Consider the following 17752-nt stretch of genomic DNA (forward strand, 5'->3'; position numbering starts at 1 on the left):
GCTCCCGCGGGGTCCGGGGTCCCGCGTGCTTTTTCCACGCCGTATCTCACGGCGCCCCCGCGGCTCCCGCCGCCGAACCGGAAGTCCCGGTCCCGGCCGTAACCATCTTCCGAGCGACTCTGACGAGAACGCCAACTTTTTGGCGAGGCTGTTGCCGTGGCAACGGAGCGAGGCCGTCGGAACAGGAAGTGGGAGTCCACGCCGCCGGTAAAAAAAAGCCTCTAAAAATCTTTATTGAGGGAGAGAATATGAACAACGGCTCGCCTTTCGACCGGCAGAGGGCAGAAAAAGACACCAAGAAGAAGTCGTGTTTTCATACAAATGTTTATAAAAAAGTAAAGCTAAATATTTTGACACTACAGAAGAAAAATAATTTAAACTCCGCCCTCTGCAGAGGCTCCGCCCCTACGCCCCCTGTGACCTCTGACCTCGGTGGCTACAACTACGGTTAATGAACTCAAAAAACACTCAAATTTAGTGAAATGCCGCGGCGCTGCTCCGCTGTCTCCATGGCGACCAGTACAAACAAACGGTTCCGACCGGTCGAAAATATACAAATATCCTACAAGTCTCTTTTGGCGGCGGTCCGCCCGACAGGAAGTCCCGCGCGTCCTCCTTCCTGCAAGATGCGTCGTCGGGCCCCGGGGGGCCTCCCGCGCTCCTACTGGTCGCTTCTGAACTTCTTTGGTCCGAGAGGTTTGCTGAGGAGACAAGAGGTACCGGGTGACGCGTTGCCACGGCGACAGAGATCACAACTGAAAGCTGGACCTCACGGTCCCGGCAGTGCGGGGCCTCGGCCCTTCCTTACTAGTCTGGAGACGCTCCTGGTCTCTTCGCCGCCGGTTTGGCCTCCTTGCTTGTTTCTGGAGGACACAGACACATGAAAAACCAGAACCCGCTTCTCCTTCGGGTCACGTGACCCGCGACGTCGCTGACCTTCGACCCCCGGAAGACTCACCTTGAAGCCACCGGACCTGCGTGGCGGGCCCGTAACCCTTCTGGTTGCGGGCGGCGATGCGGAAGATGATGGCGGGCTTGGTGGTGTAGTCGATGTGAGCGTTGGCGAGGCTGGAGGCCTGGACCAGGCAGGACGGGCTGGGCCCGCAGTAGACCCTCATGAAGGCCAGCTGGGCCGGACCGGAGCCGGAGGGGGCCGAGGCCTGCGAGGACTGGATGGCCAGGTACACCGAATACTCCGTGATCTTCCCCGCCGTGACGGCCGGCGGCTCCCAGGTCAGCTGAGCCCCGCCCAGATTCTGCACGGCCGAGCACAAACGTCAGCCGCCCGTCGCCCTGGAAACGGGTCCGCGAGCGAGCCGGGGGGAGGGGGCGGCGTCACCTTGCTGATCTTGATGGCGCAGGGCGCTCCGGGGAACCCGGGCAGGCACGTCTTGAACGCCGACACCTCGGAGAAGGAGCCGCGGCCGCAGATGTTGATCCCGGCCACCCGGAACTTGTAGGCCGTCCCCGGCTGCAGCTCCACCTTCCTCATCTGGCCGTAGTCGGGCGCCACGCCGGAGTCGTGCTGCAGCCGACAGACCGTCACAACCCCGTCAGTCACCGTCGGCATCGAAGGGCCCGTGCGCTTTTGCCGTGAAGCTCTGCAATTGGCGTCACCGTGAGACGGGGACTTACATCCGCCGTGATGTCATCGTACGGGACGTAGTAGTGCGAGACCACCATGTTGGTCACCCTGACGACGCCCACGTCAAACCACTCGCTCTCCTTCGCCGCCGCCTTTGACACCGGGACGCCCTGTTTATAGGCACGGGTAGGCCACAGAGACAGCACGCACGCACACACGCACACACACACACACACACACACACACACAGAGTCAGCATGTCGTTCCACCCCCCGCCCCCTCCAGATGGTGGAGTGTGTGAAGTCTCACCCCGGCTATGGCTCCGATCCCGTTGGACACCTCGTCCAGTGTGGCGGCGGCAGGCTGGGTCTTGCTGAGGCCGGTGGTCATGGGAGGGGCGGGGCCAAACGTGCTGGCCAGTCGGGCTACGGCGCTGGTGACGGCCGAGGACACCGCCAGCTCGTGGCCGTTGCTCTCCGCCGCCGGGTCGTTGAGGCTGTCGGCCGGAGCGAGACCCTCTGCGACACAGGGGCGGCGGTCAGGAGCGGCGAGTGAGGGTCGTCACGCATATGGGTTTATTATGAGAGGTGAGTTGAGGGGCGGTTTAACCCTTTCACCGACGGCGGCGGCGCCCCGCTGGCCTCTAGCTAGTACCTGTGGGCAGGGCGCTGGGCTCAGGCTCGGGCTCTGGTTCCTGGTGTCCGTGGGCGTCCTGGAGCTGCTGCTGCTGCTGCACCAGAGCCGCCAGCTCCTGCGGCGTGAGGACGATGGGGATGGTCTGGTCCGCCGCCGCCTCGCCTTCGGGGTCAGACGCAGAGGTTGGGGTGAATCCGGACCCTCACGGACTCCCGGGACCCCGGGACCCCGTCTTACCCATGTGACCCGCCGCCTGCAGGACGGCATGGATGGTGGTCTGCTGAGTCTCATCCGTCGCCGTGGAAACAGCCAGCTGCTCCGGTGTCAGAGCCGTGGTCACCATCAGGGCGGCCGTGCCCGAGTCCATCTCACCGCCGTCCCCCTCTGAGGACATCAGCTCCTGGGGGGGGCCGCTGTCCGTGGACGTCATCTGAGACACACACACACACACACACACACACACACACACACACACACACACACACACACACACACACACACACACACACACACACACACACAGAGCGGGTTAGGAGATGTGGCTGCAGGGGCGGAGCCGAGTTCCCTGGCTCCACATCGTACCTGCGCCGTCTCGCCGCCCTCCACATGAACCTGTAGCACTGCGGTCGACATCGCAGCCTCCGGTTGGTCGTCCGTCTGCATGGGCTCGTCGGCCGACATCACCATGGTGACGGCCTCCGCCTCCGAGGACTCCGCCCGGTCCTCGCCAACCAACGAGGAGATCTCCTGCAAACACGCACGATGAGGGCGACGGGGAAGGGGGCGTGCACGTGCGGCCGAGTGTCACTCACAGGGATGGCGGGTCCCGGTGTGGGTGTGGCCTGTGTCACCGTGGTAACGGCTCTGCTCTGGCCAACAGCGGCGGAGGGGGCGGGGTCTGAGGAGGAGGAGGGGTCTGTGGACTCTCCCTGCACGCCGTCGCCGCCCTGCTGGGCTGGAGGGACAGAGCAGAGGCCGTGAGGTGGCTTCCTCAGTCAGAGCTCTCACAGCTTCTCCAGAGCAAGAACTCAGATCATCTTCACACGTCTGGTTACCTGTCGCCGTGGTCGCCGTGTTGGTGGTTCCTGTCTCATGGGTCTCGCAGGGAGGGTTGGAGCACACCTGGAGTTAGGTCCAGACACACACACACACACGCCAACTCCCTAAATCACAGAGGCTGCTAGGTTTGTAGCATGGAAGCTCTTGCATTTGGAGCGGAGGCTAACATCATAGCGACGCCATCTTCGTCCACGAGGATTCAGACGGCCGGGTCAAAGGTCACGTTCAACTATGACGGTGTTGGAAATGTCACCTGTCTGAGCCCCCACCTGTCTGACCCCACCCGCTCCCGCCGTGGTCGCCGTGTTGGTGGTCCCCGTCTCGTGGGTCTCGCAGGGAGGGTTGGAGCACACCTGGAGCACATCAGGAGGACTCATGAGACACTAACACGGACACGCACGTGCACACACTCACGCACGCTCCCTACCTGTGTGACCCCCCCTGCTCCAGCCGTGGTGGTCCCGGTCTCGTGGGTCTCACCGGGAGGGTCGGAGGCGGCGGACCGAGCGGCGGCTGCCCGCTGGTCCGAGCTCACCTGTGGACGAGGACAACGTGCTGACACAGGGAGGAGGCGTCTGCAGCTGATCACTGCTTTCTGAGGCCGCCATATTGGACCGTTGAGCTGAGGCCCGCAGAACCCGGCGTCCCTCGGCACGACGGCGACTTCTTCGGGGCGAGTCGAGGACGCGCTACCGAACGTCCGCCCGTGTGCAAGGGTACGACGACGATTCGCTCAGGAGAAACGGGGGTTCTGGTGTTCAGGCGACGGCCGCTCACCTGCAGCTGCTGCCTCATGCTGGACGACGCCACCGTGGCGGTGTTGGTGGTGCCGGTCTCGTGGGTCTCGCAGGGCGGGTTGGAGCACGTTTGTCCGTTGTTCCCCATGGTTGCCGTGGCGACGGTGGCGGTGTTGGTGGTGCCGGTCTCGTGGGTCTCGCAGGGCGGGTTGGAGCAGACCAGGGTCACTGTGACACAGCCGACAGGCGGAGGTGAAGACGACGCCCGTCCCGACCCTCCGCAGGCGGTACCGGTCCGGCCGGTAGCAGGTGACTGACCTGCCGAGGCGGCGTCGCCCTCTCCCTCTGCAGTTGTGGTAGTTAAGGTACTTGTGGTGCTTCCAGGCTCCTCGGAGGTCGGCGAGGCCATGATGGAGACGGGCAGATCCTGGACCAACGGCTGAGCTTCGGCGCCGCTCGGCGTGGTGATCAGAGTCACCTGCACACACACACACACACGACCGTGACTGCTACAGCGACATCCGGCCCGGCGGAAGCCCGCAGCTCACTTACCTGTTTGGGTCCGGAAGCGGCTGTTGCCGTGGTGACTTGGCTGGCCAGCGTGGCGATGGTCGCTAGAGTTGTGATGGGCGTCGCCAGGGAGGCGTTGGCGGCCGCAGCCGCTCCCGCCACCGTGGTGGAGATGCTCCCCGTGACCGATCCCAGACCGGACACCCCTGGAGACCCAACAACCGATGTGAGTCTCGCTGACGGGGGGGAGGCACCGAGCAGGTGCTTCCTACCTGTGGCTCCCTTGACGACCAGCGTGGTGACCGTGGGTTTGGTGCCGGAGGCCCCCGGTGACACCAGTCTGACTCCGCTCATGGGGACGGTCCTGAGGATGGTCCCTGGTGTCCCAGGTGCTCCTTTCAACACCACCTGGACAGGACACACAGGGATGTCAGGCTCAGGTTCCTGGTCCCTGTACCGGCACCGGTCTGGGCTCGGGGAGGAGGTGTTACCTGTGTGAGGCCCTGCTGGCCACCTGCAGAGATTTTAGGGACGGTGGTGATGATCTTGCCGGCGGTGCCTGGAGTCATGACTTTGGTGGTGAGGATGGTGATGGGACTGCTTCCACCTGTAGGAGGTGCAGCCTCAGTGAGTGTGTGTGTGTGTGTATGTGTGGGGGAGACGGCGATGAGGGTGAGGAGCACCTGTCCCACCCTGCAACGCCGACACCGGGATGGTCTTGATGATGGTGGTCCCGGGTTTGGAAGCGTTGGGGGCGACGCCCAGGATGGTCGGCTTGGTTCCCGCGGAGCCGGCCTGCGCGCTGCTGAGAATGGTGGTCTGCTTGCCGTCCGCAGAGGTCACCAGCTTCAGGATGGTTCCGGCCGGGAGGGCGCCCTTCGTCTGACGAGAGAGACCCGGTTAGCGGCCGAGACGGCAGAGCGTCGGCGCCGCAAAGGGGCGTCTCCTGTACCTGCAGGATCTGGGTCTGACCAGAGACGGAGCCGCTCTGAACAGGCTTGGTCTGCACCACCGACATCACCTTCCCCAGGTTGCCCAGGTTACCGATCTGAAAGAGGGGTCGTGTCGTGAAGGGGGGGCGGCGGAGGAGGGGCGGTGCCGCTGGCGGGGGGAAGTGACATCACTCACCAGAGTCCCACCGGCGCCCATGCTCAGCGGACTGTTCACCAGCGTGATGGTCTTGGTGACGGAGCCCATCACCGTGGTGACCACCGGGGCCTGCTGCGACACGGTCACCGTGCCGGACTTGTGCACCGTGATGATTGGCCGGCTGGGCGTGCCTGGGGTGGAGACCACAGAGGCCCCGCCCACCTGAGCTGCGGTCTTCAGGATTCGCGAGGCAGAGTTGCTCACCTGAGGAGACACGCGAGAGCCAATCAGACCTTCAGAAGACCTTCGTCCGGTCAGAAGGCCGGCGGCGGGTCCCCGGGTACCATGGTGACGGGGAGCGTGGCCGATCCCGGGCTGACAGCCATCGTTTTCACCATGGCGGCTCCTGCGGGGACGTTCAGCACGGTGGAAGCAGAAGGAGGGATCTTCTGGGTTGCTGCCGCCGCCGCCGCCAACGCCGCCATGCCGCTCATCTGCGAGCTGCTGCCGATTGGCTGAGGACAAACAGAGAGGCGGACCGTCATTCGCCGACGTGGTCTCTGCTGTTGCGGAGACGGTGCACTCGCTACATATCGGCTAATGCTGGCGAACACGACAGAGCTGAGTTGAGACGTCGGTCTCTCAGCGGTCAATGCCTCGGCTCTGACAGCGCTGCTGCCGATTGGCTGTCTGAGGTCACATGGGACAGACGCCCCTGGAGGAGCGCTCGCCCGCATGTCCTGAAATGCAGCGAAGGTTCAAAGGGACGTGAAGGACAGTTCCTGTCTGACGTACCGCTGCCTGGCTGGCCTGAGCGGGAACCATCATACGAACACCGGCAGGAAGCGTTGTCACAGCGACCGGGGCCTTGGCCACCGCCTGGCGGACCGTGACGATGGAGGGTCCGCCCGGGGCCCCCACCTTCAGGACCGCTGCAGTAACACAGGTCAGAGGTCAGCGTCCGATCGGAGCGACTGGCAGCAAGGGTGCGAGGGCTCACCTGGGCCTTTGGCGGAGGCGGCGGCTGCCAGCGGGTTTCCAGCGGCGGACGCCGCCTGGGAGGGGACCAATGTGATGCCGGACAGCGGGAGCGTCTGGTTTGCGGGAGCCGCGGCGACGGGGGAGGAGCACTTGGGGGAGCTCGCCTGAGGCGTAGTCGTGGCAACGGGGCTGGAGGCGGAGCCCGGGGCGGGCGTGGCCGGGAGGTCGTACTTCTGCAGCTGCAGGAGGTAGGTGTCCGCGGTCTGCGAGGGCCCCCAGCTCACCTCTAGAGACGTGGTGTTGGCCCTCACCAGCTGGACCCGAGACGGGGCCACGGGACGCTCTAAGAGCATACGGGCGGCGTCACACAGCTTCAGGGAATGGGACAAAACCGCCACCCGACCTCTATAAACCCACCTGTCTCCAGGTACCACAGGTCCTTGCAGCACACTTGGTTGTTCCAGGCCTTGCGGTACCCGTCCCTCCCGCTCCAGATGTAGAGTCTGGAGTTGATGGCCACGCTGCAGTGACCCGCTCGAGCCCTGGGGATGTTCTCCTCCATCATGTCCATCAGCACCGACTCCCAACGCATGGTGTCTGAGACCACATGGACACTGGGGCTTAGAACCAGAGGTCGGGAGAGTCTGCGTGTGTGTGTGTGTTTGTGCGTGTACCCAGGTTAAGGCAGGCCAGCGTGTTGGTGCACTTCCACTCCTTCTCGTGAGTTGCAACTTTGACGTCGTCCATGACCAGAGGAACCCACCCTCCGAACACGTACATCCTAACGGACAGACGGCGTCAGACTGGAGTGAGAAGGACCAGTATGTGTGTGTGTGTGTGTGTGTGTGTGTGTGATATTACTTATTGTTGATGGCGGTGGCAGAATGCAGGCTGCGGGGGAGGGGTGCGGTTCCACTGAGCACCGGTTTGCTCCATACCAGCGAGTCTGCAGCATCATCGCGACATAAACCAATCAGGACTCAGCAAGCGTGATAAGGTCCGGACGGAAGGACCGGCCTTCGGCCCGGGGTCTCACCGATGTCCAGGACCCACAGGTCTCCCAGTCGGCAGCCGCTCATCCCGCCGTAGATGATCAGCCGGTTACCATGGCGACCGCTGGTCACCACCGCCGTGTGGCTCTCTCTGGGGGGCGGCAGCTGGCCCGTGGTCGCCGGGACGTCCCAGCCGACGACGCTGGAGCCCGGACGCAGTTCCAGGCAGTAGAGGTCGTTCAGGTATCTGGGGGTCAAAGGTCACCCCCAGTTAACTATGACGGGGAGAGCGTTGGTGAACATGTGGCCCGAAGGCGCTGCCTCCTGCCACCTTACCTGGGGATGTTGTTCTTCGGGTCCTCGCTGTCATTGGCCAGTCCTCCAAACAGGAAGCAGCGGTTGCCAATCAGAGAGAAGCTGTGTCCGAGGCGAGGGCAGGGCAGGGGGTTGTTCTTCAGAGCCTTGGCCTTCAGCCGCTTCCACTCCCAGCGACTGGCCTGGCGGGACATTGGGAGACATGAAACCCAACACGGCGCAGAGCCCCGCCACCCCTCGGCGCCCCCACCCACCTGCAGCTCGTACAGGTCGTTGCTGTACTTTCCATATTCCACCATCCCTCCGAACACCAGCAGCCTTGTCCCGTCGCACACGAACCCGTAGGCGGCGCATCCCGGTGGGATGTCCCCGCGCACCGCCGGGATGAACCACTGATTAGTCGCTGAGGGGAAACAAATATGCATTTGGCAGATATTCAACTGAAACACCCTCTTCACACTGCCTTTGGTCACTGTCCTTGCTTGAGCTGGAAGGACAGCGAGCTTCAGGAGAACACCTGCAGGAGACGCCGAGCAGACACACCGGCTCCACTGCGCAGGCGCGCCTGCACCAGCAGGCAAGCAAGGACGAGGCGGAAGTTCCCGGAGGGAGTCGGTGTTTCCTCCAAGAGGAGCGGCGGAGGGGGCGTTACCACTCCCGGCGGGAGAGGAACCGACGGGCGAACCCCTCCGGCAGCCCGCTTCCCGGCGTTCGGGTCGGGTCTGAACCGGCCGGCCCGGCGGCACCGAGTCCCGGTCCGTGGCGGCGGCGGGAGGGGGCGGGCCTCCGTGACGTCACCACTGTTTTCAGCAATACGCGCCATTTCTCTCTGTTTCCACCAGCCTTAGCTAATAGCCTAGCCTAGCCTAGCGGGCTGGCGAGCTAAATCTAAACAGCCCAACTTACAAAAAGACATGGCAAAAAAGCGCGCCAATGTCTCGGGAGTTCCCCGCAGCGGCGTCCTTCCCACGGTGCGGTCAAGATACAAACGACAATGAACTAGCGTGTCTGCGTTAAATTCCCATGACACGAAAATGCCCGGCTTCGGGTCCGGTAGCTCACCCGTGTTGTAGACATGTAGCTCGTCCACGATCCCTTCATTTCCCCCGCCGAAAACCACCATTAGCTCCTTGATTGCCACGGCCCGGTGTCCGTGCCGGGGCCGCGGTACCGGCCCGGTCCAGCCCAGGACGCGCTTCCAGCGGGGTTGCAGCGCTGCCGTCTCGGCCGCTGCCATGACGCTGTCGTCGCTTCTACTGGTCCCCGGGTCTTCGTCGGGAAGAAGAAAACGAACTCGGGCGACAGATGTGCCTCAAAATCACTCTTGGCTCCTTAGCCGAGGAGCTGCATTAGCGTTAGCTTGCTAACTAGCAGCTAACGAGATGCTAAGAAGCTAACCGGGCTGAACTCACTTGATAGAGGGGCTTTCTACGCGCAGAGAGTCGGCCTCGGTCACTGAACGAGTCAGTCCCAGATATTGGACATCCTCCGCCGGCGCGGCGGTCCGTAGCTCCGCGGGGAATCCGTGTGCCGAAAGCTAGCCTTGTGCCCGCAGCGGCCAGTCCGCCATTTTCTCCCGGTGGAAGCGATGCTGAGTATGTAAACGCCGCAGCCAGTGGTCCGTGCTCACGGTTATCGAGAGAGACCTAAAGTCATATCCTGCTTCGGGCCAATGTGTTTCTCGGTTTTACATGCACCCGTGGAACAAAGCACCGTGGCAGCGGAAAGATGCATTAAATATGCAGAGCCGCGGGTCTGAGCGCCGGGATGGCAGCCGCCATCTTGCTGCTAACAGCAACCAAACAAAACAGAGCTGCAAATGGCAGCAGGAAGCTAGCGGCTAGCAGCTAGCGGCTAACAGGCAGCTGGTGCAGCGGCTCAGCCAACCGGAGAGGCGGGGCCGACGTCACCGCCGCCCGGTACCGGACCGAGCGGACAGGCCTCCGTGCACCGTAAATAGGAATAACAAAGATTAGACGGTGCACAACCCTTGCGCTTAAGTTAAATCATATTGTTTTGATTTCCCTTTCTGACCGAGCGTTTTGTCTTCATTGCATGGAGATTTGTAGTCCATCAGGGAAGTTTGTAGTCCAGTTGATTATTTCCCTTTAGTTTTCAAGTCTGTTTTGCTCATACCTGCACATCCTTAAGAGAAACAGCTGCATGTTACCATTTTCCTTTGTTTTCTAGTTTTCTTGGTCTTCAGCAGTTCTCAGGCAAATGTTGCAAATTGTGAGATTGATTCCATTACGATCAAAAGGAGTTAAAAACTACTCTTGCGGGTGATAAAGCAGCCTCGCCTCCCGCAGGACAGCTGAAGGTTTAAAAATGTTTCTTTTATTTTTTTGGTAAAAGTACATATTACATCTATTCATTTAACTCAACTGCTAATGTATCAGTCGGCACTCAACATGCACCATGTGAGTTTGCTCACCCAAAGCTGCACTCGACTTTTAGGACGTCAGTCTGCACTTTCTCAACTTGCACATTCCATAAACACAACTGTTTACATTTACATTTGCAACCTTCCTTGCGATTTGCGCGCCCTGCTCATAATGTTTACATTTCTTTACACTGGTTCCAGCTCACTGAAATAATATGCTTATTATTTATTTGTTCAGTTTGTAAGATCTTACGGCTCATCTGGCTTCATGGCGGATGGCAAAGTAAGTATTTCATTGTACAGGGAAACCCGCTTCCAGAATGTCCATGACAATAAATGAATCTCCCATCTGAGCTCTGACCACATGTTTGCAGGGAAGAGACACAGAGTCAGTTTTAATTTAAAGGGCTATTTTAATGTATAAAATTAGACTTTGTGTACAATTAAACAGGATATAAACATCATCTGGTGCCTTTATCAGAAGTGAATAAAACACGAGAACGATCTTTGTTGTGGTACGGCGAACTAATAGCTGTAAGTACATGGGTCCAGCAGGGGGCGCCACCGCGCCTGAAGTGACAGTGGGTGTTTCCCCCCCCAACCCCCTCCAGGCGTCCGAGGCCGAGGAGACGCCTCGGCCCCCGCACCCTCACGGCGGAGGCCGCCCGTCGGAGGGGTCGCGAGATGCCTGGCCAGCTCTGCCTCCTCCCAGTGCCCTGGTCCCTTCTCAGTCTGGGCGTCTGGCGGCCAGCGGATCCGGGTCGTCGCTCTCCTCAGGCCCTCGGACCGCCGCGGGACTCTCGGCGTCTGGAGAGACCGGGTGACACGGCGTGAGAGCCAGAACATCTCCGGGGGGATCAGTGTGACCCTAACCCAGGGCAATGAGCGGAATAGAACTCAGGAGTCACACACCTCCGTGACAAACAGCACAGCAAGAAAACATGGAAAACCGTGACAGCGCCATCTAGACTAGCCCGTGTGTGTGTGTGTGTGTGTGTGTGTGTGTGTGTGTGTGCTCGGGTCCGACCCCACAATGCACCTACACAGGCCAAGGGGCGACAGCAGCTCCGGCGTCCTCCCGTCTCCCACCCGAACCCTGCTGTCACGGCCACGCTGCCCACCGGGATCTTCCGGGGCTGCACACACAAACATCTCCGTTAAAAGGTGTGAGCGGCCAGTTGGGACAAGAAGCCGGCGTGGGTGGAGAACCTGAGGTCCGGGGGCTGGAGCGCAGGGAGGCGGCGGTGGAGAGGTCCTCCTGGGCCGGGCCGGGGGCGGGGGGGCCGCACCGCTCCCGGGACCCGTGGCCGGAGAGATCCGAGGACCGGGAGTGAAGGTAGTACTGGGAGAATCCACGACTCTCGTCGGTCTCGCAAGGGCCGCTCTGGGAGGACGGGGCGAACAGGGAGGAGGACGGGGCCCGCAGCGAGGAGGAGGAGGAGGAGGAGGAGGAGGAAGAGGCTCGCAGTGGGTGAGGAGCGCTGACGGAGCAGGAGAACGTGTCCTCCAGAGGTCCCAGTCTGGACAGCTTCTCGGCCACGGCCTCCACGGAGGAGTCTGGGCTGCTGGGGTCCCCCGGGTCCCCGGGGTCCCGGGGGGTCTCCGGGGGGGAGGAGTCTCTCCTGCCCACCATGTTGTGGATGTCTTCAAGGTTCTGGAACACCTGCCAGGAGAAGGTCAGGGTGAGGAGGAGCCTCCAGAACAGCAGACCTGAGAAACCAGGGTCTTTCTCCAGACCTGCTTCGGATCTGTTCTAGAACCACTCCACATCCGCTACCTACTGATTCTGGACCAGTTCTAGACCTGCTCTCAAGATAATACTGGCCGGCTCCAGACAAGTTCAGGATGTCCTACGGACCTGTTCCCGCCCTGTTCTAGTCCTATTCCAGACCTGGTCCAGAGGCACCAGGGATCTGCTCCAGATTTTTTCCAGACTCCCTTTGGACATCCTACCAACCTGTTCGAGACCAGTTTCCGACCCACCCCGGACCTGATCTAGTCCAGGTCCGGAGCAGTTGTGGACTCTCTCCTGATGACCTCTACCTAACTGAATCTTTACGGCAGCCAAACAAGGTTCATCGGACCTCCGACCTCCACCTGACAACCACAGCCCTTGTTCCGGACCGGTCCAGAACCCTGAGATGTCAGGGATTTTGTGGGAAACAAAGGGCAAAGGAGCTGAGATTCTCCAGACCTGGATCATGGGCGGCCTGCTCGTCGTCTTCTTCCTCTTCTTCTTCAGACACTTGCAGGCCAGCGCCACCATCTCCATGGAGCCGCGCGGCTCTGCGGCCCCTGCGGAAAGAAGACCAGTGCGGTTAGAAGACGGCAGCGCCGCGGCTCACGGACCCTTCGGCCACAGAAGATGAGGAGGACCTGCTGCCAGCCTCTGGTCCAGCTGCTTCTTCCAGGCCGCCTCGCAGGAGCCCGAGGCCCCGTCCTGGATCTCCTCCACCAGGTCCTTCTACAGAACCAGAACCAGAACAAGAACCGGTCAGATGGCAAACTCACAGGACTGCTGGTGTGTGTGTGTGTGGTGTGTGTATGAATGCTCTCACCAGGAAAGTCTCTCGTGACTGGCTGTCCCTCTCTAACGCCCGCCGGCCCGTCAGAACCTCCAAGAGAACCTGAAACACAAGGTGGAATGGAGTGTGAGCCGCACAGGTCTGGAGATGTTTCACACACACACGTTGGACTGGATCAGATGCCGGAGGCGAGTTCGAGTCCCGCCGCCCGGCCCGGCGCGGCGCCGAGCCTCACCACGCCGAAACTGAAGACGTCCACGCAGGTGCCCAGCTCTCCGTTCCTCAGGTACTCTTCGGGCAGGTAGGCCAGCGTCCCCCTCACCGTGGCCGTCCGGCCCACCATGGAGGTGCGGGAGGAGCAGGAGCCCGACGGGCGCCGCACCACGAAGCGGGCCAGGCCGAAGTCTGCCAGTTTGGCCACCAGGTGGCGATCCAGCAGGATGTTTGAGCTGCAGAGAAACCACAACAAACCCTCACGAGGTCAGGAGGTGTTCTGTGTGTGTGTGTTCACCCATGACGTCTCCGTGCAGCAGGTGTGTGTGTGTTCACCTCTTGACGTCTCCGTGCAGCACGGGTGTGTGTCCGTTAGGAGGAGAATGAAGGAACTGCAGAGCTGCTGCAGCATCTTTGACAGCACTGACCCTCTGGGGCCAGGAGAGGGCGCCACACACCTGGACACACACACGTTTGCATGATGTCGCACTGTATTCTGCCTGTACCTGTATTTTTGTGTAATATCAAGTGTGTGTTTACGTGTGCTATGTTTCTGAGTGTGTGTGTGTTACATTGTGCAGCTGGTCCTCCAGGGACAGGTTCTCCATGTAGCTGTAGATGAGACACATGGATCCCTGACCTTCACAGAAACCCAACAGGTCCACGATGTTCGGGTGTCGGAACCTGAAGAAACAAACGCAGTCTGAACCTCCACCTGGGTGTGTGTGTGTGTGTGTGTGTGTGTGTGTGTGTGCGTTCCTCCACCCAGAAAAGTCAATGCAAAAACCAGCTCATGCTTTTATCTTTAAGTTTGTTTTTAAAGAAAATAAGAAGAGAAGTTGCAGGTGTGACTCCATCCCTCCATCCCTCCATCCATCCATCCATCCATCCATCCATCCCTCCATCCCTCCACCCGCTGTTTGCTCCTGACCCACCTGGAGAGTTTGTCCACCTCGGTGTGGAAGCTGTCCTTCAGGTGGTTCCAGTCCAGAGGGCAGTCCTGAGCGGAGACACACAGGAAGTTAAAGAAGCCCCGCCTCCTCAGACCCCGGCGCCCTCGGTGGTCGTGAAGGACGGCGTGTGCAGGCTCCGCCCCGTCTGACCTTTTTGAGTCTCTTGACGGCGCAGTCGGTGTTCCTGAGTGACGCTCGGTACACCGTGCCGAATCCCCCCTCGCCCACCTGCAGGGCGGGGGAGAAGCCCTCCGTCCCACGCTCCACCTCCTCGTACGACCAGCACATCACGCCGCTGACACGCCCGGCGCCGCTAACGCCATCGCCGCCGCTACAGCCGCCGTCGCCGCTCGCCGCCACCGGGGGGGTCTGGAGGGACGACATCACCCCTGACCGTCACCTTCTCTGAGACCCGCTGAGCCCGAGACGGTGGTGGATGGTTACCTTGGGGGGGGCAGACTTCAGGCTGGAGGGCGGCGGCGCAGGGAGGAGACCTCCTCCTTCATCTGCAGGACACACACCACATCATCACACCGATACACCCTGCGTGTGTGTGTGTGTGTTTGCATGTGTGTGTGTGTTACCTGTGGTTGTGAGCGCACAGGTAGGCATGGTGGGGGGGGTTCCCGGGCTTTTGGAGGGAGGACTGAGCAGACAGAGAGACACGGGAGGGGGCGTGGCCTGCTGGGGGGGCGGAGCCAGGCGAGGGGGCGGAGCATTGGATTCCGACGCACCTGCTGGAGTGAGAGGGGGTGAATGAGACGCTTAAGGCAAAGGTCAGAGGTCGGAGGTGACAGGGCTCAGAGGTCAGAGGGGCACCGACATCCGAGGATGATGTCTCGGGGTCGGAGAAGCTCCAGGCGCTCCAGGAGGTCCAGAAGCTCGCCAACGCGCCCGTTCCTGTTCCCCCATTGGTTCATCACGCAGTCCGTCGGCTTCTCCGTCCTCTCGGCCAATCGGACGCCGGTTTGATCCCCGAGGACCTCGGACGCTGGGGGAGGAAATAACAGGCGGATGAGGTCGGGCGGGAGCAATCTGTTCTCCACCACCTGCGGGGAAACACAGTAGGTCCCTCTGCTTCTGCTTCTGGTCCTGGTTCTGCTTCTGCTTCTGGTTCTGGACGCTCGAGGGAGCCAGCAGGAAGTGACCTGAGAGCCGCTGGGCCAGAAGTTCACCACTATCTCAGAGATGTGCCTCACTACATTCACTTCTCCGTCATAAATCTATTAGGAGATGAGTCGGATGACTTACTCGTTCACACACACAAACACACACACACACACACACACACACACACACACACACACACACACACACACACACACACACACACACACAGTGGGTCAGTGACCTCAGGGGCCCTGGCTGAGGTCCAGCCAGCTCAAACCCGGGTTTCTTCACTTTCTTTCCATCTTTGGCCCACATCGGTTTGTCCTCAGTTTGCGACATTTTGGACGGCGAGCCCCGTGACGTCACGGCCAGAGACAAAAACCCCGCGGTGACGTAAGACTGTGAGGTTCCCGGGGAGCCCAGACGCCCCGGTCCCCGATCCGACTCACCGAAGCGGGTCCAGTCCGGCGCGGAGAGCCCGTCCATGACCCGGCAGAACTCGTAGTAGACAGCGGGCCGCAGGTTGAACAGAAACTCTCCTCTGACGTCTCCTCCGGACATGTTGTCATCACAACCGTCGCTGCCAGCGGTCTAACGGGCTGACGAGCAAACGGGATAACAGATCCCCACCGGACCGGTACCGGGGGCGGCTGGACTCGGACCGCGCCTGCGCAGCGACAACGCGCCTTGACTTACCGGAACCGTTAAATCACAGGTCGGGACAGGGGAAAAAAATCCCAGACGGGCAGCCGCGCTACTTCCGGAAACCGTGATTCCAAAGTTACTGTAATAAGAGCTACTTCCGGTTCTACGGCTGCAAAAATAAAAGTCCGTCTGTTTCCAAAATGCGCGTCAGCCAGAACCTCCGAAGTCCGCGCGTCTCCGAGGGCTTTTATTTTGAAAGCGGAAGTAGTGACCGAGCATGTTCCGTCCGCCTTGACAGAAGAGGCTCATTTCCCCGTTTCTCATCAGGCCGAGGATCTGGAATCTGATGTCACTCACACACACGCACACACGCGCACGCTGACGGTGCGTTCAGGCTCCTCGAACTTACTCTTCAGGTCCGACCGGACCTGGAACCGACCGGGGCGGCCTTCTCTCTCCTCTCTTATTATTTTCTTACTTCCCATCGCTTCCTCTCCTGTACATCAGCAGTCTGGACGGCGCTGAGCGGCCCGAGTGCACCTGTGCTGCTTCCACAATACGTTACATTATATTGCAGTCATTTAGCAGACGCTTTTATCCAACGCCACTTACAAAAACTGCAATTCAATCACCAAAGATCAAAAGCACCAGTTGTCATTATTCAGAAGTCACCACTTTATGAAATAGCCATCTCAAAACCATATACAGACTAACAGTCATTGCTTCGTTTATTTTTGTTTTTTTGGAGGGGTCTAAGTGCAATAAGTAGGGTAGTGCTTGATGAAAAGGTACGTTTTCACCTCACGGCAGAAGATGGGCAGCAACCCCGCTGTTCTGACCTTTTCCGGGAGTTCATTCCACCGCTGAGGAGCCGAGACCCAGAAGAGCCGAGACCGGTTGGATCGGCAGCCGGGGCTCTAAGTGATGGGGTGGACGGTGGATCGGCGGGGACGGGTAGGGACGTTTGGCTCGACCATATCCTGGAGATAAGACGGGGCCGTCCCGTTCACCGCCTGGTAGGCGAGCACCAGGGTCAATGTCACCCAGTCACTGCTGCGACCATTTACTACCTCACCCTGTTCACCACATCACCCATTCATTATACTGCCCTTTAGCTCTTGTTGTGTATTTTTCACCCTAACTATCCCTTGCTGTTGTCCATTCTTATCCCTGATGTTGTTGTTGTCTATTAATTTGTGAACGTCTTGCTATCTTCTGTGTCTCAATTTATATTTATGTTACTTTTTTATGTTTTTGACATTATAACTGTTATGCTGCTGTGACAAAGGAATTTCCCCTATGGGAATCAATAAAGTTGATCCGATCTTTTCTCATCCTCTCCTCTCTTATCTCCTCTGCGGGACTTTCTCTGTGTCAATCTTCTGTCAGCTCATGGTAGCGCAGTGTGCTGGTCACGTTTGTGACCTACTCCATGGAGTGTGTGTTATTTCAAGATGACGTTGAAGCTCCCGCTCCTCGGTCTCCGTCTCCTCCCTGCTCTGTCAGAAACACTGTGTTCCTACAGTTTTGACCCTGGTCAAAGTGAAGGAGGCCGGTCACCTGTTTTCATCCAGATGATCGGGGTCAGGGTTTCCGCTCTTTGTTCCGCGGTCGTCATCCTTTTCAGCATTTCAGTTCGCCCCCTTGTCTTTGCCGGTATCACGGCCATTCAAGAGAAACCATAAATCCCCCTGTTGTTTTTCAAGCTGTGGATGAGACCCCCGCCGCCGAGGAGGCCGTCTGGCGTTATTGATGGAGCTGGGATGACGGACAGGGTCGGGATGCGGGGTGGCGGCCCGCGGTCCCAAACGGTGGGACCGGGCAACCAAGGACTCGCCCGAGGAGACGAGAACGCACGTTTTGGAACCGGGAGGCAGGAATCACCCTCCGTGCACTCGACCCCGGGGGAACGGTTGCGGGGGTCAAGCTGTGGGGGTCAAGCTGCGCGGATCGCGAGGTCGTCCTCGGAGCGCCCCGCGTCTGCACTCCCGAGACGCGCTCTAAAAGCCCGATGTTTAC

General features: G+C 60.2%; 2 protein-coding genes across 5 annotated transcripts; both read right to left on the reverse strand.

Moving 5' to 3' along the window:
* Positions 1-310: 310 nt before the first annotated feature.
* On the reverse strand, positions 311-9256 carry hcfc1b (host cell factor C1b). 3 transcript variants are annotated; one of them, XM_086141270.1, is made up of 31 exons: positions 8967-9256; positions 8159-8307; positions 7926-8086; positions 7634-7836; positions 7459-7543; positions 7272-7378; positions 7015-7194; positions 6617-6940; positions 6412-6548; positions 5961-6131; positions 5656-5880; positions 5480-5575; positions 5220-5409; positions 5019-5134; positions 4800-4935; positions 4570-4733; positions 4336-4495; positions 4058-4245; positions 3708-3815; positions 3550-3633; positions 3277-3343; positions 3034-3176; positions 2804-2968; positions 2459-2651; positions 2240-2383; positions 1895-2103; positions 1636-1755; positions 1340-1525; positions 959-1256; positions 809-863; positions 311-701 (listed from the first exon to the last, which is right to left on the reverse strand). In XM_086141270.1, exons 1-31 carry the CDS (start codon positions 9139-9141, stop codon positions 662-664), a joined length of 4779 nt encoding a protein of 1592 aa, XP_085997396.1. In that variant the 5' UTR covers positions 9142-9256; the 3' UTR covers positions 311-661. The 3 variants fall into 3 exon arrangements, with proteins under 3 accessions (XP_085997396.1, XP_085997398.1, XP_085997395.1); XM_086141272.1 differs by having other exon boundaries at positions 2834-2968; positions 5211-5409; XM_086141269.1 differs by having other exon boundaries at positions 5211-5409.
* Positions 9257-10680: 1424 nt separating this feature from the next.
* irak1 (interleukin-1 receptor-associated kinase 1) lies at positions 10681-15812 on the reverse strand. 2 transcript variants are annotated; one of them, XM_086141642.1, is made up of 15 exons: positions 15538-15812; positions 14802-14969; positions 14563-14712; positions 14423-14484; positions 14129-14347; positions 13961-14025; positions 13598-13709; positions 13362-13483; positions 13048-13261; positions 12846-12914; positions 12664-12751; positions 12482-12582; positions 11497-11950; positions 11331-11423; positions 10681-11094 (listed from the first exon to the last, which is right to left on the reverse strand). In XM_086141642.1, exons 1-15 carry the CDS (start codon positions 15647-15649, stop codon positions 11015-11017), a joined length of 2109 nt encoding a protein of 702 aa, XP_085997768.1. In that variant the 5' UTR covers positions 15650-15812; the 3' UTR covers positions 10681-11014. The 2 variants fall into 2 exon arrangements, with proteins under 2 accessions (XP_085997768.1, XP_085997767.1); XM_086141641.1 differs by having other exon boundaries at positions 14563-14715; positions 15538-15811.
* Between the last annotated feature and the right edge of the window lie 1940 nt (positions 15813-17752).

Source organism: Fistularia commersonii, chromosome 34 (genome assembly GCF_037954325.1).
Source record: "Fistularia commersonii isolate RoL2024-O1a breed Wild chromosome 34, RoL_Fcom_v1.0, whole genome shotgun sequence".
Classification (NCBI taxonomy): domain Eukaryota; kingdom Metazoa; phylum Chordata; class Actinopteri; order Syngnathiformes; family Fistulariidae; genus Fistularia; species Fistularia commersonii.